Source organism: Babylonia areolata, chromosome 26 (assembly GCF_041734735.1).
Source record: "Babylonia areolata isolate BAREFJ2019XMU chromosome 26, ASM4173473v1, whole genome shotgun sequence".
NCBI lineage: Eukaryota > Metazoa > Mollusca > Gastropoda > Neogastropoda > Buccinidae > Babylonia > Babylonia areolata.
Window position 1 is genome coordinate 16,242,195 of NC_134901.1, and position 22,102 is coordinate 16,264,296.

Consider the following 22,102-nt stretch of genomic DNA (forward strand, 5'->3'; position numbering starts at 1 on the left):
GAGAAGGGGAGAAAACAGCCTTCCTAATATTACAGTGTTCAAACTTTCTTTTTTTGCTTATAGCTCAGCATTGTGAGGCAGTTTTGGGCCATTTTTAGTTTTGCATGACTGTTAATGTGTGTGTGTGTGTGTGTGTGTGTGTGTGTGTGTATGAAAGAAGTCTACGGTCCCACCACCTCCGGATCTGCTCCACTCCTCAGTGCTGATGGTTCTACCCTAATCACTGACAAGGACGGGATCCTTGAGAGATGGGCTGAACACTTTGACAGCGTACTGAACCGCCACCATCAATGATGAAGCCATCAACCGACTCCCCCAGTTGCCAGTCAGTGAGTCGTTGGATGCCGTTCCAACTTTGGAGGAGACCGAGAAAGCTATCCGTCTGCTATCCAATGGCAAAGCCCCTGGCTCAGACTCCATTCCAGCTGAGGTCTACAAAGAAGGTGGTATGGCGCTGACTGAGAAGCTTCATCAGCTGTTCCAGCTCATCTGGCAGCATAAGGCAGTTCCAAAGGACTTCAAAGACGCTTCCATCATACACCTGTACAAGCGCAAAGGAAATCGTCAGGCCTGTGACAACCATCGTGGAATATCCCTGCTGTCCATCGCAGGCAAGACTCTGGCCAGAGTGCTACTCAACCGTCTCATAGTGCACCTTGAGCAAGGTCTCCTACCAGAGAGCCAGTGTGGCTTCCGGAAAGAATGCGGGGCTATCGACATGGTGTTTGCTGCTAGGCAGCTCCAGGAGAAGTGTCAGGAATAGAACACCAATCTTTACTCTACCTATGTCGATCTGACCAAGGCCTTCGATACTGTTAGCAGAGATGGCCTTTGGAGAATCATGGCAAAGTACGGATGTCCCAGAAAGTTCATCACCATCATACGGCAACTACACGATGGGATGCTGGCCCGAGTCCAAGACAACGGAGAGACTTCAGAACCATTCCCTGTCTCCAACGGAGTCAAGCAAGAGTGTGTTCTTGCCCCCACCCTGTTCAGTCTCATGTTTTCAGCCATGCTGACAGGTACCTTCAGAGAGGCATTGACATCAGGTACCGCACAGATGGCTCACTCTTCAACCTCAGGAGGCTTCAAGCAAAAACCAAGGTGAGGACAGACACTGTCAACGACTTCCTGTTTGCTGATGACTGCACTCTCAATGCTGCCTCCGAAGCTGACATGCAACACAGCGTCGACAAGTTCTCTGCTGCCTGTGACAACTTTGGCCTCACAATCAGCACAAAGAAGACTGAGGTGATGCACCAGCCAGCTCCAGGAAAGCCTTACGTTGAACCAAACATCTTCATCGACGGGCAACGACTGAATGCGGTGGACAAGTTCACACACCTGGGCAGTACACTCTCTCGCACAGTTGTCATCGACGACGAGGTGAATGCCAGACTCACCAAAGCCAGCGCTGCCTTCGGCAGACTCCATAAGAACGTTTGGAACAGGAGAGGCATCACCCTGGAGACGAAGGTCAAAGTATACAAGGCCATAGTTCTCACCACACTGCTCTACTCTAAGGATGTGAATGGTCTACAAATGCCATGCCAAAAAGCTGAACCACTTCCACACCACCAGCCTCAGAAAACTTCTCAGCATAAAGTGGCAAGAGAAGATCGCTGACACAGAGGTGCTCACTCGTGCAAACTTGCCCAGCATCTACACCATCTTGATGCAGGCCCAGCTGCGCTGGGCAGGCCATGTAGTTCGCATGCCAGACCACCGGCTCCCCAAGAAACTGCTGTACGGCGAACTCCCACATGGCAAGCACTCCCATGGAGGCCAAAAGAAGCGCTTCAAAGACACTCTGAAAGCTTCTCTGAAGGCCTTCAACATCAGCCATGACTCATGGGAGCTGAATGCAATGGACAGACCAAAGTGGCGTTCAGCTGTCCACAAAGGCACCAAATCCTGTGAGGCCAACAGAATCGCTGCAGCAGAACAACACAGACAGGCCAGACAGGCCAGGAAAAGCAGTGCCAGTAAGTCCCCGACAGCCGCCACCATCCCCTGTCCACACTACGTCAGAACTTTCCAGGTGCGGATTGGCCTGACCAGTCATCTGCACATCCACAGAGCCCAACCCACCCACCCCCAGGATGACTAGATGGCCCTCGTCGATCCTGGACAAACCACACATGTGTGTGTGTGTGTGTGTGTGTGTGTGTGTGTTTGTGTGTCATGTATAATCATTTTTATGTTCGGGTTAGTGGCATAACATTTGAACTGAACCTTGGTGCAATAATGGTGACATCATCACAGCATAAAAACTGAACCTTGGTGTGATGTGGTGACATGACATCATTAGAACTGAATTTTGGTGCAACATAAATTGTAGTACTTAAAAGGAGCATTAGGAACCATTATTCAAAACACTTAATCAAACATATAGTTAAAAAAAACAACAAAACAGAGCACTAGCAACCATTCTTCAAAACACTCACCAGAACTGAAAAAAGATGCTCAAACAGCAGGCATGAGCGTGACATTACACTGTCGACATCGTTTGCCATTCATCTCCTGCAGGGCTCGGTTGGCCTCCTCCATTTTGTGGAAGCCAACCACAGCATTGCCAGTGGGGCTGCCATCGGAAGCGTAGTGAAGGCGGATTGACTCTGGAATCGGATTGTACTTCTCGAAGAAGGTCATGATCTCCGTGATGCTGACGGCTGGAGGGAAGTTTTCGCAGCTAAGGTAACACCACTGTCGGTTCAGGACCCCAGGTGGGATGGGTTTCATGGGTGTCTGATTGGGGTTGTTCAGGTTGGGATTAGGGCTGGGTTTGGGCTCTGGTATGTGAGGAGGAATGTTGGGCTGGCCTGGGGGTCCTTGACCGGGAGGCAAACCCACAAAACGAGCGTTGCGCAAACGTTCAAGCATGTCAGCTTTGGCCACCGATTTCACAGCCAGGATATGCCGGCCCATGGATGTTTTGTCTCTCTTCAAGGCTTTCTCCTTGTCCTCTTGAGAGGCAAACTCCACAAAGCCTTCTCCCATTGGTTTGCCCTGACCATCATGCACAATCTGAATACCTCGGTTGTTGACAACTTTCAAATCGGCAAAAAACTCCCGAATCTCTTTGTAGGTGGCCAACATGGGCAGCCCCTGGATGTGGACACAGTGACTAGGACCTTGATCCCCTGGGGGACTGTCCCCTTGCAGCTGCTGGGGTGGTGGCGGCTGCTGCTGTTGCGGCTGTTGTTGCTGCTGCTGCTGCTGCTGACGCTGAATGGCAAGGCTAGGGTCAAAGGCTGGGCCATTTCTGGGGGGGATTACAGGCATATTCATGGGGTTTAGGTTCACAGGGCCTTGAGGACCTGGTCTTCCTGGCACTTGGCCCATCAAACCAGGCCGAGGTCCCATGGGGCCAGGTCCCATGGGGCCAGGACCTAAGGGTGGTCGTCCAGGCACTGGGGGATCTGCCATTCGGATGGCCTGACGCTGGAACATCTCTTGCTGTTTCTTGATGCACAGTTCCATATCTTCACGTCGCCCAGCAGACACCTTTAGAGGCCTAGCCCCATACAAACGCCCATCATGACCCATAGCCGTCTTGAAATCCTGCACTGATGCTGTCTCTATATAGGCCACCCCAGTAGCTTGGTTTCGACTGTCATATTCAATGAACACTGCATCACCATTGTCAGCAATCGTAACTGTGGAAAAAAAATTAATCAAGTCTTCCCGTTTAATGCTAAACGGCAGTGACTGGATCATTATTATCAGATTGTTCTTTTCCTGGTTTTTCTTGACAACGGGCACTGGTCCTGCTGGTTTCTCCAATTCACTCGTAACAGGTGTCTGTGAATCCACTTGACTCTCAAACACTTTGCTGGTGGTGAATGCTAGGACCACTGGCTTACCAAAGATAGTTTCTCCATTCTTTCTAAAGGCTCGTTTACCAGTGTCTTCATTGACAAATTTCAAGTAGACCTCCCCAGTCCTTTGTCCCTGAAGATCATTGATGATCTTGATACCATCATATGGTAACTCACATCCAAAGAAAAACCGACGGATTTCTCTGTAGTTGTAGGTGACTGGAAATCCCTTTGCATGAATGTATTTCTCTTCAACTGACGGGCTGTCTCTGGACTCTGTCTTCTTTTTATCATCTGGTTTCTGTTCACTCTTTTGATTATCCTTTTCATTTTCTTTCTTCACATTAGGTGAGTCTTTAGAAATTCCTTCTTTAGAATTCATGTCTTTAGAAGCTGAATCTCTGGAGTTTGAATCTCTGGAACGTGAATCCCGATCCCTATTGTGAGATGAACGATCCCGGTCTCGGTCTCGGTCACGGTCTCTACGATCTCGATCTCTGTCACTTCTGCGTGAGTACCGGTCTCTGTCAGGACTCCTCTCACGACTTTTTTCCCGACTTCGATCACGGCTTCTTCTCCTTTCAAAACGCCTTCCAAATCGGTCCTCTCGTCCCCTATCTCTGTCCTCTCGATCTCGACGATCTGAATAACTTCTTCTGTCCCTGTCTCTTGGGGAGTCAATGTCTCTCTGATATAAATTTCTAGAGTCTCTATCCTCTTCTTGCTTTGCTGAAGGATCGTGCATAAGACCTGTGGGTGCATCACCCAGAAGTCCCTTCCCTGTACCTCTAACTTCATCACTATCCCAATCTCTGTATCTAGAACGTATGTCCACATCTTCTCGATTTGGTCTTCTGTCAGAGTCAAAATCACGACCTGGGCCAACATCAAAACGACCACGCCCTCTGTCTATTCTTCCACGAGGACCACGTTCTACATCGCTTCTGCCACGTCCAAAGTCTCGTCTGGAATCAAAATCTTGGTCACCAAACTCATCAGGAAATCTGCGCATATCTCTACGCTCTGGGTCATCAAATGGCTGATTTTCAAACTGTTCCATTGGGTATCTTGGATATCCTTCATCTCTGGGATGGCCATAGGGTGGGAAACCTCGATCCATTCCATAACCTCGTCCCCTGTTCAACCCACCCCGGCCTCTTGGACCTGCACCTCTGCCACCACGCCTTTCCATGCCCCTGTCCTGATCTTCAAGACCTTGTGGACCTGGAAATCCTCTTTCTTGTGAGCTACTGTCTCCTTGCCCTTCATAATCTTGTGAGTCAATGTCCATGTCCATATGATCGTAAGATTCAAGCTGAGGAAATCTGACATCAGATGGCCCATCCAATCTTCCTCCAGGTGCACTAAATCTGGAACGATTTGGAGGACCCTGGAATCTGGAACGGTCACGTTGGCCATCAAATCTTCCTCCCGGACCATCAAGTCTTGCTGGATCGTAGAGTTCGTCTCCTTCAAATCTTGGCCCAAAGTTACCAAATGGATGCCCCTCTTCTTCTCCTCCAAAGGGGCGTCTTTCATGGCCACGGTCAAGCAGTCTTCCATCAGGACCTCTACCATGAGATCTGTCAAAGAACCTCCCATCAGTGTCCTCCTGTGGACCACTCTCAAATGATTTCATATCTTGGCCTCTGTCAAATGGCCTCCCGTCAGGTTCTCTCTCTAATGGCCTCCCATCAGCACCTCTCTCTGACAGCCTCTTGTCAGGGCCTCTCTCCGGGCCCCTCTCCATAGATCTATCCTGAACACCGTCAAAGGGTCTTCCCATGGGACCTTGACCCTGAGGTCTTCCATCTGGCCCCATTCCCTGCATTCTTGAATCAGGATCCCTAAATGAAGGTCTTCCACCAGGACCCCTGTCCATTGGCCTGTCTGGACCTACATCAAATCTCCCCCTTGGACCATCCATGGGTCTTCCCCCCTCTGGGCCTTCAAAAGCTGGACCACCCAAATCCCCTCTTCCTTGCCCTGCACCCCGTAAATCTGAATCTCCCCCTGGAAATCGACCTGGTCCTCCCACTGGTTCCTGGCTTCTAAAGTCTGGGTCTTGTGCCATTTCCCTGGCGGAGCTTTCACTTCTATTCATAGATCCTTCTCCATCATAACCTGGCCACTGGCCATGCTCCATAGCATCTACATCACCAAAAGGCTCTTTGCTGAAACCTCCCTGTTGACCTTGGGCTGGCATACTGGGGGTAGGGAGGATACCACGACCTCGAAAACCACCAGGTAGTTCACCTTGTTGCATGCCGCCTCTGGAACCTCCAGTTAAGTCTCCCTGCTGCAGGTTCCCTCTGGGGCCGTCAGACATGTCCCCTTGCTGTATGCCCATTCTAGAACCCCCAGGCAAGTCACTTTGCTGCATACCTCCTCTGGGTCCTCCTTGAAAGTCACCTTGCTGCATACCACCTCTGGGGCCTCCAGGAAACTCCCCCTGCTGCATGCCTCCTCTAGGGCCACCTGGAAAGTCACCTTGTTGCATACCCATTCTGGGGCCTCCTGGAAAGTCACCTTGTTGCATACCCATTCTGGGGCCTCCTGGAAAGTCACCCTGCTGCATACCCCCTCTGGGACCTCCAGGAAATTCACCCTGCTGCATACCCCCTCTGGGGCCTCCAGGAAATTCACCCTGCTGTATACTACCTCTCGAACCTCCAGGAAAATCACTCTGTTGCATACCCCCTCTCGAACTTCCAGGAAAGTCACCTTGTTGCATACCACCTCTGGGCCCTCCAGGGAAGTCACCTTGTTGCATACCACCTCTGGGGCCTCCAGGAAAGTCACCTTGTTGCATACCACCTCTTGATCCTCCGGGGAAGTCACCTTGTTGCATGCCACCCCTGGGTGGGAAGCGATCTCCTCTTCTGGGAGTAAATCCCTCTCCTTCCTGTCCTTGTGGTGTGTATCCCTCTTCTGAAGACCCACCAGATTTCTTCTGGTCCTGGCCCTTCTGCATACTAGGCCACTGTTCAACAGGAGGCTGGGAATCAGAGCGGCCTGAAGCCGGGGAACGCAGATGGCTGTCAGGTGTTCCTCTTGAATCTGATCTAGGACGCTGAGGCATTTGTCCTGGGGTGTCCGGCAACCTGCCTGCTCCCTGCTCTTGGCCTGGCATCGGTGGATGTGGAAGGATGCCTCCTCTGCTCATCCCAGGTGGACCAGGTCTTCCACTTTGATTTGGAAAATGACCACCACTGTCAGAACCTTGCTGCATACCTTCCTGTCTGAAGCCATCTTGCTGACTGAAGCTAAAATTTTCAGGTTTTTGCATCGTTTCTCCTGTCTGGCTAGGAAAATGTTGCTGTTGCTGTTGCTGCTGTGGTAAAAATTGTCTGTCCTGTCCCGGTGTATTCTGTCCATACTGATCAAACTGCTGACCACTCCGCTGGTTAGGAAATCGGCCCTGAGGTGTGTTCTCACCACCATAGAATTGTTGGCTGGCACCAGAGTCTTGACCCTGTCCTGGCCCTGTGTTTTGCCATTGATTGTAGTTGTTGCCACCATAGTTCCCATCCATCCCATAGCCATACCCACTACCATACTGATTCTGCTGGCCATAGTTGCCATTGTTGCCCTGATTGTTTCCTGTAAATCCCTGCTGATTGTTCATGCCACCTTGGCCAGGAGGGCCTCCCTGACTGGGCTGCTGCTGGCCTTGTGGAAAGTTTTGCTGATTACCAGGTTGAAAGTTCTGATTCATTCCCTGATTGCTGTCACTCTGGTTGCCAAACTGGTTGTCTCTGCTTTGCTGTCCTGGCATCTGCTGTCCAGACATCTGGCCTTGCATCTGATTAGGTCCTTGCCCCGTGAAATTCTGACCCATGGGGAGCTGGCCCTGGTTCATGTCTCGACCCATCTGGAAACTGCTTTGTGAAGGAAACCGCTGGTTATTCATCCCCGGACCACCAGCGTATCCCTGCTGGCCTTGAAACCCTTGCACCATACCTGTGAAAGCAAACAGAATCTTTGATACTTCTCTATTTTGTGAACAGTGGTGTTATTGATAATAATCATTTTGAGCACAAATCAATAATCACTTAAACAACATAGGTGGGCTGTAAATCATTAGTCTTTCGATATAATTTATGTTCAACTGAACATTCATCAGTGAAGACAAAACGAAATTGCAATCAGTAAGCTCTTTGTTTAGTTTCTGGTATCAACATGACGAATCACTATCCGAAGTTTGATGAAGATGAGAAGCATGAGTCAAAGACCTTATCTCTCTTGTACTGATCAACAAATTGAAGGTACACACAAGACTTCACTATCATGTCATCTTTCACGTTACGACCTTGATCTTTGATCTATGACCTTGACTTTTCACAGCGATGATGATCATATTGTCACCACAGCTAGATATACACCAAATCAGATGGAAACGTAAGGGCTTTGGGTCTGTCTATTCTGCCAAGGATGACTTCGCTTTTGACATCTCAAACTGCTCAACACATCATAAAAGAGATTTTTTTTTCATAAGGACAAATCTTACTTCTTTCTCTAACAGCTACCATTGTACCATGTTTGGTGTTTACATCACTTGGGGCTGCCAAGAAAAAGCCAATATCCAATAACAATAGTTTCACACACACACACACACACATCCTATGCGTACGTGTGTGCGCGAGCAACCGAAACCGGCCGATTACATGCTCAATACAAAAAAAGGAGCGAATACAAGTAGATATATGTATGAGTGAAATATATATCATGACAACCTTAAGCAAGTGGCTCCTCATTCTTATTCTTTTTTTCTTCAGGGAAGGGTATCTGTAAAGTGTGCATTTATGACTGGGAACAGATATTAGCTATTAATGTCATACTTTCATAAAATCATCTTTTTCTTTTCTCACAATACTATATCCTCTTACCAAGAATATAATATCTAACCCCCCACATTTGGCGGCACTAATTCACATGAATTTATATACTACACGTTTTCACATTCTATCCAACCCTGCTGGCAAATTTACACACACACACACACACACACACACACACACACGTGCTGTCAAGTTTGTACACGAATCTTGTAACAGAAGCCTACCCTAGCTATTCTTCTTAACAACCACCTCCCATTCCCCACCCCCATCGCTTCGAAACGCTACCAAGTTTCCTACACACCAAGACGGTTTCACTGTATGGCCCATAAACACAAACCACATACCGCGCACATCACTGTCTGGATTCGTACATGCCTTTATAGGTTGAAATTAACAGTGAATATAGTGCATGTTGATGAGCACAGACTTAGTGGGAGGGAAGGGGTGAGGAGGGGAAAGACGGAACCACTGAATCCGTGAACACAAGTTGGCAGTGAATGAGGGCTGTGTTCAGGTGGGTTTGAGGGCTGTCAGCGGGTAGAATGGGAGTGTAAGGGAGGAGCGAAGGCTATATCGAGGAAGGTAGTAGAAGTAGCACGTTTCGAGATGCCTTGCAGCATTGCTTCGCTTCGTCTGGGAGACAGAAAAAAAAAAAAAAAACACTTGTCCTGTGGCCAAGACAAAGTTCATGGAAGCAGTACTAATCTTCAGGCAAGGGAACCGTTGCACCAGCCCAGCAGGTGTTAACATCCAACAATGATAACCCACTACTCCCACCGTACACCGAGTTACATACCCTGCTGTACTAGAGAAGAAGCAGTGCAGAATGACTGAGAGCACTGAGGCCAACTTTACCTTGCTGCATGTCGCCCTGCATTCCTCCTGGCTGCTGCATGCCTCCTTGCTGATAGCCTCCCTGCTGCATGCCCCCAGGCTGCTGCTGCATTCCCCCGGGCTGATGCATGCCTCCATGCTGCATGTTGCCTTGCTGCATGCCCATATGTGGCATACCCCCCTGCTGCATGCCTCCTTGTGGCATAGCCCCCTGCTGCATGCCTCCTTGCTGCAAACCACCACCACCCTGCTGTGCCATCATTGGAGTGGCGGTGGCACCCCCCACTGCAGCTGCTGCTTCTGAGGACCTTGCCTCCTCTATAACACTCTGCATCTCCGATTTACTGCTCAAGTACAGGTGGACCGATGATCCATTGATGGGGGCCATGTTTTTCATCATGGCCTGCCGGGCGTCCTCATCGGAACTAAAGGCGATAAAGGCATCGCCACGATCCCCGCCGATGATGTGCACACCCCCAGCGGGAATGGTGAGTCCCTTGAAGAAGTGCCGGATGTCCAGGGCACTGGCGGACCAGGGCAAGCCCTGGAGGCGAATGATGACAGACATTTTCAACAGCTCACTCCTGGAACCAGACGATGGTTTGGAAGTCATCAGTAGGAGCGTATGTGGAAGCACAGTACACAAATCGCGCGGACTAGGCAGAAGAAGACAACTGAGAAGCTAGCATGCAGTGTTTTTAAAGGAAAGTCATTCGTGAACCTCAGTCACTTAGCTGCGACTGACATGTCGTTAGGCAGCCCATTCATCCAAAAAGCGATGTCATGTCCTGTAAGAATGTTAGGAATTAATTGTTGAGATCATAAAAAACAGACTTCAGTTATGTTTAAGAATCGAAAATGTTATGAGAATTTAATTAAATAAAGACAAACAAGTGACTGTTAATTTACTACAACAAAATATAAATAAATGAAATATAAATGTTAGTGTTTCATACATTGATTTCAGTTAAATTTAGTTAGGATAATAACAGAGATATTTAACTCAGTTTATTATTCAAGCGTACAGACTGATTAGAGATTTCGGTTAAAGATATATAAGCAATTGTTAAAGACAAAATGTCAGTTATTCAGTCTGCAAAAACCACGTGCAGTTTTTTAACACTGAGCTACATCAAGTTGCAATATGTCATTCAGCATTACAAAAGAAACTCGGTGAACTGACAGAAAGTGGGAAGCGTTAGCCGAGTCACTGAAAGCGTACATCGTAATAAATCTTAGTGCCTAAGAGAAAATGAAAACAGTAATTGTTTGCATTAAGTCTGTGGGGATCAAACGGAATATAGACCAATAAGAGAGACAAGGCCAAGACTTACGTGTGATACATACTTTTATCCGAGGTTTAAATGATGGAATATAAATTAAAAAATTTTAAGACATTGCAGACTAGATCAACTTCCAATTAGACTTTTCCCCGCCGGCTCCATTTGCTGTGACTTCGACCTCTGATCATAAATTATCTTGACTTGAAAGTGTTTATAAATAAACAAAAATTAATTTTAAAAAATATATACATATTAATTTAAATTTTAAAAAAGGCAAACAAAACAGGTGTGATGGAAAAGTGGGGAAGGTGGGGCCAAACCTGTCATCAGTAATGTTACCCTCATCCCCAGGGCCATTATACCAAGCTGTGACCTGGGAATTGCGATTCTCGATCTCGACTCAGCACTCCGGGTGTTGGGGTCTTGTTCTCAGTCACCAAGATCAATCACAGCATCAGGTTTGATAAAGATGGTGTGCCATACTTTATCTCTCTTGCACCGACATGTTTTTTTTATAACCTTCACCTCATACCTCGAAATTTATCCCCCCCCCCCCCTCCCCCCACAACTACCATTCTACCAAGTCTGGTTCCTGTACCGTTATAACCGGACCTTTGACCTCGACGTTCAATAGGAACCTTCTATGTTCTCTTCAGTTGTGAGTAAGCAATTGTGAGTAAACAAAGTACTTATTTTTACAGACGATGTTTATAGGGCCACACACACACACACACATACACCTAACTTCATTACAGAAAACTGATGCTCCTTGTTGGTAATGTTAAAAAAGAAGTATCGTTTCTCGGTTAAAGTAGCCGCCCGCTCAGGCTAAAAGTACCTGAAGATCGCGACATGATGCAAGGAAGGGGATGTCCGGGAAGGGGAAGGTCACTGTACCGTGACAACTTCCACAGCAGGTAAAATAGTTTATTCACCGCATTGGCACTGGGTGTAATTCAATGTGATGCAATGCCTAAATTCGACTTGATAGCAAAGCCGGTTACCATTTCCTCTTTTCTCACCTCTGCAGAGAGAAAGAATCAACATTTCGCCCACAGCTGAGTTTATATTTTCCCCTTTTCATGGCCACGGTTCCACTGAGTGAAAGACTCATGACATACGTACTAATAAGATTCAGATATTCAAACCACAGACACTTTGTTATTGAACAAATCCTTTGTTCTTTTGCTGCTACTGACTTACTACCCGCTATTCCGAGGCTGCTCAATAGCTATTTGCATTGTTTTTCAGTAGCATTTCACACACACGCGCGCGTACGCGCGCTGAGAGAGAGGCTGATACAGAGAGAGAGTGTGGGTGTGAGTGTGTGTCATTTCACTCACAAGCCACGCAACTCTACGTCTCATTGTGTGTATAGTGGCTTTGGGAGAAATCGCCGGCGGGGAGAGGGAGAGAGAGGGACAGACAGAGAGAGAGGATTAATCAACTTGTTCGTCTGACACGTAGCATACTTCTGCCACAGCTCTTCATAAATTGTTATATGCATCAAGATACTGCAAAGAACCCATCCCTACCACCACAAACACCCAAACCGTCACAATCCCCGACATTGGCAATTAAGTTTGCTTCACTGTACGACTATTCCTCTCGACAGGAAATCCGGCGTTCAACGACTCGTGTGTGTGTGTGTGTCTGTGTTTAGGAGAAACAGACAGATGTACTCGACTGCGAGAGTTTGTACATGTATGTGTGTGTGTGTGTGTGTCATGTGTATGTATGTGTGTGTGCCGTGCGTGTGTGTGTGTCAATGTGTGTGAATGTGTGGTGGTGGTGGTGTGTGTGTGCCGCCAGTGGTGTCATACGAGACAGAGAAAGATGAGAAAGATGTGTGCATTGGAGTGCCATGGCGTGCGCGCGCTTCTGAGAGTCAACTGAAGCGCGTGGCGTACGAATGTGACACGTGTCCGTGCGTGCGTGCGTGTCACTGTTTAGGGCATGCGTGAATACCGTTCATCACCTCCATGATTGACATTCAAAACAATAAACACTTAATTAAAATGCCCAGCGGGCTACACCGATGACTAGTACACCCCTAACTACCGCCCGACCCTGCGTCCACAACTGGGCAACTTTGATGTCAGAATTCAGCACAAGATCAACGAAGGGCTCAATAACTGAAAAGGGTGCCTTTCCGGTCTAAAAACGATTAAATGACATGTATGCACATAAGAGATGGAAAAGAGAAATTTTCTGGCCCCGGCAGAAACGCTGTCGATTTTCAAGTTGATTACATCAGTAGATCTGAATGATGCCACTGGGAACTGCCAAAAATGGTCTTCTGCGCTCTCCAGCTGCGTGTACGTGCAAATGCGGCGTATGGGTGTCAGTGTGTATGTGTGCGGGCGCATTTCAGTTGTTTGTTGGAAACGCGTGCGTAGCAAACACTGAAACCCGGGCAAAGGAACTGAAAGAGTTGGGTATGATGTGAGAGAGCAGAGGAGGGAAGAGGAAGGCCGATGAAAGTGTAACACTGAGAAAGATCCAGGTCAAAAGAATGGAGCGGGTGGGGGAAGGGAGGACTATTTCCGACCCATCCACCCCCAAAACTGTACAAAAAAGCAATGACCACACCCACCGTCAAACCATATTATGGTCCCGCCGGGCTGCTGTCTGCTTTTTCCCTGGAAACACCCGTCCTCATCCATAAATTTAAAATCGCTGTGCGGTTTGACAGGTAAAAGTCATGACACAGACGGAAGCATACCAACAACTGATGCTCCAGACCAGGAAGGGGATTAGACAGGGGTATGTGCTTCTGTGAAGACTAGCTTTCCCCTGTGCTTCAGTCTACTTATTTCCCGCAGTTTTCTTTACTGATAAAGAAATAAGACTACTGGGTGATAATTGACTTTATGAAAGATGGAGATAGAGACAGATCTTTCCATTGTAAGAAGCGAAAAATTTTATTTCTTCTGACGGTGTCTCTACCAGCAGAAAAAAACGTCGAGTCCACTTGGAGCAGCGGGGAAAAGGAAAAGATACCAGCACGCAGTTGCTCAGCCCCTCCGTCTCGCAGTAACTTTTGAAGTGCTATCGCCGCGCGCGTACGTTTACGAGTGTATGCTGGTAACTGTGTGTGTGTGTGCGGTGCGTGCTTGCATGCACACTGTAATTCGAACAGACTTGCAACCTTCCTTCCAGCCCTCATTCGGCCCATTGTCTGCTCGCAGCCTCTTTACCGATCGAAATGAACGCAGGCTCGCCGCTGAAACGACTGGGTAGGGGGAGTGTGAGTAGGGAACATTGGGGCAGGAATGGGAGGGAGAGACAAGGGACCGGGTATTCTCGTGTTGTTGGCATTTGCCACTCGAGTGCAGGCAAATCAATGTCATGTGATTTTGCTTAGCATATTACTGACGCGGAAACTGACTGGATTTACAATATATAATTATCAAATCCAGAAAAACAAAAGGTCTGAAAGCTCATCTTTTTCAAGTTTTCTTTCTTTTTTTCAGTTATTTCAATGCAAAATGAGTACACCTTGGATATTGCTTTCGTGTATTTTAGAAATAAATAAATAAATAACTGATGACCCGGAAAAAGCAGAAACGTCTATTGGAGCTCAGGTACCATTTTCATGTACGCATATGTTGTGCACGTTTTGGTTTTTGTTTTCTGGCTTAACAATTGGGATGTGTGTGTGCAACCTCCAATGTAAGAAATGTTTTGTGTTGTCGTAGACGGGTGTTTCGATGGCGTTATTTTCTCTTCGTAAAGCATCATTAGAGGCATAGTAACGTTTTAAACGCGTTTGTTTTGAATTGACATGCTGTGATTATTTTCGATCTCACTCAACATTTCCCACTTACCCGTACCGAACAAATTAGAAATCATCTGTGTGCAGAGGAGTAATCCTTGCTGGACTCTAAACACACACGTCACCATCTTAACCCCATTCACTGCTGACTCTCGGTGACATGAGACGTGCATCTAATGTTAGTAAGTAGTTACTAATAGTAAGTGCACATTTCGAATGTGTAATTTAATCTTCAACTAATGATTGACTGAACAAAACATCAAAAGTTATGCCAATCCACGACGAAGACCTTGAAATATCGAACGGTGACCGAGATCCTGACCACCGAGTAAGCTCCATCACTGTCATGTTAGCGAGCTCAGTGACTGCCCTTTACCAGCGAGTATACCCGTCTCCAACAGCCAAGGGGTCAATCAAAGACCGTGCTGGTGACAATAATGATTTACAACAGTGACTGCCCCTGTGCGGATGTCACTGAGTTCAGTTGCACGATGCCAGACTGCTGGATGCTGTGTCATCACTTGTAATGCAGATATCAAGTGGCAATCGACAGAATGTTGATGCGCATGCGCACTATTCAAGTTATGCAGTCAGTCACTTGTACACTGCGCATGCGTTACCAAAAATGTCCTTTTCCTTATTTGCTAACCATGCTGTGCACTGTAATAAAGTATAACAAGAATTACGTGTCCGGCGCAAAAACATATATATATGTGTGTGTGTGTGTGTGTATGTGTGCGTGAACTTGCCAGCCTCACTAAACCTACTGAAAAGTAAACAGAACTTATTCAACGCTGAATCGACAGATTTCAATATCCGAGTCAGCAGATCCTTGTCATTTGGACAATGAATTCCGACTCACCCATCTGTATTTCAGTGGGACAACCATCATGCGGGTTCATACGCATGTGTGATATTCAAAATGAAGGTCTATCTCTGACCGGCCATGTTTTCGAGAAATTTGTGATTGCGGAGTGGATTCCAGGTGCCAACTGCATTGCTTGGTTCCAATTTTTTGACTCTGGTTATACGTGACTAAATGCCTACGTTAACCGAACTACGCCATTGGTCAGTTCCATACTACACAGTTAGTAGCGGGTTACGACCATACTGGGCTCTTCCGTCCGAGCAATACAACTGGCCCCTGCAGGACTGGAAGTTTACAGGCTGGCCAAGATGGTTGGTTTGCTATGTCGAGGATGGAATGATAGCCTACGCGGTTTACAGTGCAAACATGGAAATGTAGCTGGAGTTCAGTGTTGAAAGATGACTGCGTTAATGAATCAGTTGTGGGCTTGGCAATAAATCCAGGCTGCACACGCTGAAGACGGTCACCGAACGGGTGTGTTTTTGGGGGTGATGTTCTGTGGACGTACGAGTGCTTGTAAGCGTATGCACGCGGGGTGTGAATCAGTGTTGTTTTTATCGAGGATGTGTGCAACAGAATGCTGGAATGTGTATGTATTTGCACGCACGTTTTGTGTAAGGACTGCTGATACGTGGATCCGTCAACAGGATTTTCACTTTTGCTAACTGAAATTACATTTATTACACTTTGCCATGCTGATAGACTGATTTTATACGAGCACAATTCTTTGGGGGTGGGGGTGGGGGGGGGGGGTCATTGGAAATGTCGGCGTCCATGCCGATTCTGTGGAATGTAATACCCAAATCTTAAATCATCCATACACGGCCCAAGCTCTACCTGACACTATCTAAAGATATCAATGAAATCGCTATTGCGCCACACGCCAGGGGAGATCTACACTGCTTGCAGTGTCACTGGTGGTGTAAAGCAGTGTTTGCTCTAAATGAACAAACCCCGCTGTTGACGAAAGCAGTTGTTAGCCTTGTCGCGGTGCTAGACCTTTTTTCAGACATAAAAGAAGGCTTTCTTTTAAATCGATCTTTCAATTTCAACGTTTAAAGTAAGGTACCGAGGGAAGCACATACAAGAGCTATCAGCTGACCGGTTCCTAGAGCGCATTGACAGCCTCAAGCGTCGGGCAACGCAGAAGTGTGACGAGCTTGGCAATCGTCTAAGAGTTAATTGAGAGATGGTAGAAGCTGAAGGGAGAGGTGGGGGATGGGGTTTAGCTGACCGCTGGACTGATGGTTGAATGACTGTAAGGCCGGTGTGAGGTGGCGTGGGGGGTGGGGTGATTTTATTTCGCACTGTCTTCTAGGTTTGGTTTACTGCCTCCAGCCGTGTTTACTAGTATGCCTTGTAAAATGTTAGTCTACGCGCAGCGAATGTGGAGTCCCAACTAAACGCTATATCAGTACGCCATCCCCCACTAACAAAAGGAAAAATAATCCTTAAAAACATAGATCACATTTCCATGTTCGTTATTAAATGACCACTGCTATTGTCGATCCATTTGAAGAGATTGGGTACGAAGTTGTCTTCAGTTTACTCCAATCGGAAGATTAGTAAGGTATTAAGTTTTCGTTCCAGTCCGATGGTAAGTGTGGCAGTTGATTCTTTCTTTCAGTGGAAAGGTTAGTATGGTTAGTACGTCTTTTACTCCAGTCCGCCGTCCAGTCGGGTTCGTCGGTGCACTGCACCGGTCAAACAAGTATAGCCCAGTCACTGAAACGTCGAGCTTGTCAATATTAATCTTTGATTTGTAATTGTAATGAGGTCGTGCCTGCAAAAAATGCATGTGCAATTTCAGTTGAATTCTATTTTCATGACCACGACTAAACACTCGTTTGTTTCGTTCAGTACCTTTATTCATTCATTACATTCGGCACAACTGTAGATTGAGCACGTTTGTTGTTTGTTTGTTGTTTTACCATACTGTCCACTTTTTGTCCCTCTCACAAAAGAAACTGTGAAATCGGCATCGGTGTAATGTCAGCCATCTGTCGCTCCGAGTGCATCCGAGCCCGTCAAGTCATAGCTGGTTCCGTGACCCGTGACCTTGCTTGCCTGCAAATCCTCTCAGCTGTGTTGACACTGCGTGGCAATGGTCGATTCTTTCCGTCATTGAAACACAGGTTTCAAATCAGCTGTGAACGAACTGCAGTCTGGGGTGATATTATGATGAAATGGTATTTCTGTCACGACGAAAATCGAAAGAGAATGAACTGCATGTTGCTCCGACAACGCTATGTTTTTGTTTCGTTCCCGTAACATGGTCCCTCGTCAATAGTTCAGTTGAAACCAGACATTCGCTGGTTAGTAATTTCCAACTGTGTGCAGGTCAAAACCAAAAACATTCATGTCAACAGATCAAGATTTAATCGGGCAAAGATGATACGCCTCAGAAAAAATATATGTGGAAGGAAAGGGTTTGAGCTGGGGTTCCGTCGATGAAGAGGGTTTTCTAAAACTCAAAGTATAACAAAAGTCTTAAACAAGATCAAAAGTGACCCCAAAATGAATCACATTAACACCGGACAGCCCTTCATCGAAAATTTTCGGTAGGCAAAATGAAATTTACATCGTTTTAGCTGCAAATTGCTTCAGAACGAAACACATACATTACTATGGCAAACTGCCAAACAACTTGAGACTAAAGTGCAGAATTGGCAAAATGAAATGAAGAAAACAGTAAAGTTTTAAATCAAAACACTGAGAAGGTCGGTCTGGTCACTAAGTATGCCCGATATGGGGAGCTGCTTATTGTCGCAGTAACAATATTTTTAAGTTTGGTCTGCGGAGGCAGAGACAGACTAGAGACAGACCGGATTGGGCGTGCTGATTTAACCCAGTACATGCATGCACACTTGTAGAAATCTGTAAATGTACAAACTGATCTATTGTGCGACAGGTGACTTTGTTTTGGAGGGGGCCGGGGGGTAGGGTCAATAGTAACCAGAGGAAGAACAATAACCAATCTTTAAATTTTTGTCAGTGGGCAAGTCAGATGATCACAGTGAATCAATGAGGATGACAAAATGAGAAGTATGGCTGAAGGGAAAGGTAGAGCGCCGTAGAGTAAACGCCAGGCACGGCCGACTTGTCCCTGACGACGCGTTTGTGCGTTTGCCGAATCCGCTCACCAACGTGACAAAGTACTTTTGACAATATTGGTTTGTGGGCGAGTGCAGCGCCTGGCAGTCACGGTGGGGTGGGGAGAGGTGTGCAACCCCAAGCAGATCAAGATGCCAGAAGATTAAAAAAAATAAATAAATAAATAATGATAATTATATTTATAACAAAAAATAATTAGACAACATCTGTATGGGTTAGTGAATAGTGGTGTGAAAGAGTCATTTACTTTAGGTTTGTGAATTTGTCATCAGTCTAGTTCAATAACAGTCTGAAAACAAACCTCCGACTGCATTATGTGTGTTATCGTTTAGTAAATAAAGGGGGAGTTGAGGTCTCTATGGAGCTTATAGAGGTTAAAATCAACAATGACATCTCCGTTTGCGCTTTATTCTGGTTCACATTTGTAAGACGACGGTTTATGTGCTCAAATGGTAAACAACTGAAAACTGTGCTTCACACCTGTCCATCTGGGTCCGCATATCACTTGAAACACACAATACAAATAATTCTCTTCATGGCCAGAAAGATGTGCGCTGCTCACCATACTGGTGTCCGGCAACACTGTTTACAAAAACATATACTAAAAACCTGTCTATTCTGGCGATTCAACTAATTGGAACTCTCACATGGGGCTATTCCAATGTACGAAAGCAAACTTAACCAAGTTAACGACTGACGGATCGCGGTTTCAATGGCAACTCATAAACTGGAAAAAGCGAGCGCATCGAGTAAAGACGTGTAAGCATTTCCATTCAGTTATCCCCTGAGACAATTTTCCAAGGCGTTAGTCACAAATCAAACGGACTCAGGACTGACAAATCAGACACGTTTATGTTCAATGCAAGGTTTACGTTCTGACCACATCCTTTGTCGGTACGCGAGAATTGACGGACAGCTTGCAAAATGAAGAGAAACCCAGTCCACGTGGATTGATCCAGGCCATCAAGTCAGTGTGTGTGTGTGTGTGTGCCGTGAGTGTGTGTGCGAGTGCCGTATGTGTGTGTGCGTGTGTGTGTGCGTGTGTGTGAGAGAGTGCCGTGTGTGTGTGTGTGTGTGTGTGTGTGTGTGTGTCAGTGCCGTGTGTGTGTGTGTGTGTGTGTGTGTGCGTGCGTGTCAGTGTGTGCGTGTGTGTGTGCGAGTGACGTGTGTGTGTGTACTGTGTGTGTACTGTGTGTGTCTGTGACTGTGTGTGTGTGTGTGTGTGTGTGTGTGTGTGTGTGTGTGTGTGTGTGTGTGTGTGTGTACCGTGTGTGTGAGTATGTGTGTGTGATCGACAGAAAAAGGTTCACATACGGGTCTACTGATCTAAACATTAGCAAGCTTCGTATGTCCACTTCCGGAATCCGGGAAATAATCAGCCCGAATCATTTTAAAACGAGTGACAAACTGTGTCACATATGGCTCTCCAATACAAAAGAATTGCCGCAATATTGTTAATTTCACAACATTCAGGCACGCACGTATTCCAAACACACCCGTGAAACAGACTGGCAGCGTCAGGTTGTCCTCGTATAGATTTGTGGGTGGAACCGTTTGTCAGATGTCTGTCTTGTCCTGATGTCTGTGTCAGCGTCGTCTTGATAGCAATTCAGTGAATGACATGAGCACGGTTTTCAATACTGCCGTCATGCCAAAGTTCCACAGCTTCAAGTCTCAGTCGCAACCGTGCCTAAATGTGCGCGCACGCGCACACACACACATACACACACTCGCATTCACACGCACACACACACACACACACACACACACACACACACACACGCGGACACTTCGTTGCGCAGTTTCTCTCGCATTCACCTTTTCATACAAGCACGGTCCCTCAACACGTGCATCCACATGCACACTGGCTCTCGCAAGAACCGTCTCCACAAGGCCCATCTCTGCTTCACACACAAACACCACACTATGCTGACCGCTTAAAGATCTCTCGATGCACACATTATTCCATTCTTTTTCAGTTCTCACAAGCAGCTTCCCGAGCCCCTCATTCACGATCATTTGGCAAAATAAAGACGTTAGAAATGACATGAAAATGACTGGTTGGTTGTTCCTGACGCCACACTGTTATATCTTTCGCCATCACAAGTCCCCAAACTGAATAATATGTCTTCGTGATCATGAATACGTTGACAAAGTCAGTGTGCAATCTTGCGTGCGTGCGTGTGTCACAGGTGTGTGTGTGTGTGTGTGTGTATGTGTGTGTAAGTGTGCGATCACGCTGCTGCCGCGTCAATCTGATGGAATTACAAAACCTTATAGGACTGACGTCATCACGTCATCACTTGGTTACCGTCACGGCAACATTCATTTAAAAAAAAAAAATAAAAAAAAAAAATTAATCAGAATATCAAATCTACCAGGTATGTGCGCAAGCATGCACTGACAAAAACATACGCACACACGAACCCCCGGCACACACATTTGACATTATTTTTAAGTGCCTATGGTTTGTGATTTACTGTCGAAGTCAGATGGACATGCCCACCCAAGGGCCGCCTCTGATGCAGCCCGTTTAGTGTTTTAAGTTGCCGATGTTTGCAGGTGTGCGCCTGAGAAAACTGATCAACAGAAGTTTTTCTTCGAGCAAAAGTCTTTGAACACATTCACTTCGGACACCTACGAACAAATGAAAGAAGCATGGAGGGGGACTGGAGCTCATGTCTCAATTTGACGGTTTTTTGTTCTTCAGTTTCTGGTCCTTCTTCCTTGTGGCAGAGTTTATTTGGATCACGAACAGCAGCAGCTGCTGGAAATGTTGCGGACGGTTTTCAGGCTGCCCCCCTCCCCTCCAGACAACAGCACCTTGAACTTACAACTGTTGGTCCTATGGCACCCAGTGATGCTTGCACCAAGTGGCCGGCCGGTTCACACTGCCAATTTTCTGAGGTTTCCCTGCAGCAAATCCCAACAGCCTCTCACTTGGTCAAACGCGTGCTGTATAACTTGATCTGTTATCTTTACAAACAAACCTCAAACAGACCTATATCCTTGCGCGCATGCAGGAATCGCGTCTTCCCAGCACTGGAGTTTTCAGGCATGCGCCGGGAAGGTAGTTCAGCGACGTCGGCCGAAGAGCTGAACAGATCAATAAGCATCTGCTCGTTCTTCAACTTCCTGGCTGAGTTTATTTCACACAGATTGTCATCGCTGCTCTCGCGTCTTTCAAATTATTGATTTGGAAGCAACGAGGAGAGCACATATACTGCTGTTAACTTGTTGCGTTGACGGTTGTTAGCTTTTGTATGACCTTTCGCAGCTTCGAGTCAGTCCTGACTGAAGGTATATATGTCGAGATCGATATGCAGCTCTTGCAAACACGGGTCCAGAACTCTCGGCACCGTCTGTGCAGAGGTCTCACTTGCAGTGTCAACTCACCCTGTTGCTGGCAGAAACAGTCCAATAAAAAAAAAATCTAAATGTTCCACAAGAATCAATAAAGCCTTGTTCTGATGTGCTGAATCACTCGAATGCAGCATCATGTCGGGACTGGGAGAATGAAAGGAAGGAGGGAGGGCATGGTTATAAATCCATGTTACACA

At 46.7% G+C, this 22,102-nt stretch overlaps 1 protein-coding gene across 2 annotated transcripts in view; it reads right to left on the bottom strand.

The window, feature by feature from the left end:
* The window catches only part of LOC143300759 (uncharacterized), a 43,506-nt gene that overhangs the window by 4,754 nt on the left and 16,650 nt on the right, over positions 1–22,102 (bottom strand). The window contains exons 2-4 of one of the 2 annotated variants that reach the window (XM_076614674.1): positions 9,521–10,083; positions 6,666–7,787; positions 2,451–6,626 (exon numbers count right to left, since the gene is read on the bottom strand). In XM_076614674.1, the coding sequence (XP_076470789.1) occupies positions 2,470–6,626; positions 6,666–7,787; positions 9,521–10,067 (5,826 nt within the window). In that variant the 5' untranslated portion in view covers positions 10,068–10,083 and the 3' untranslated portion in view covers positions 2,451–2,469. Of the gene's footprint in view, positions 1–2,450; positions 7,788–9,520; positions 10,084–22,102 lie in introns of both variants that reach the window. The other variant, XM_076614673.1, reaches the window with a different exon arrangement.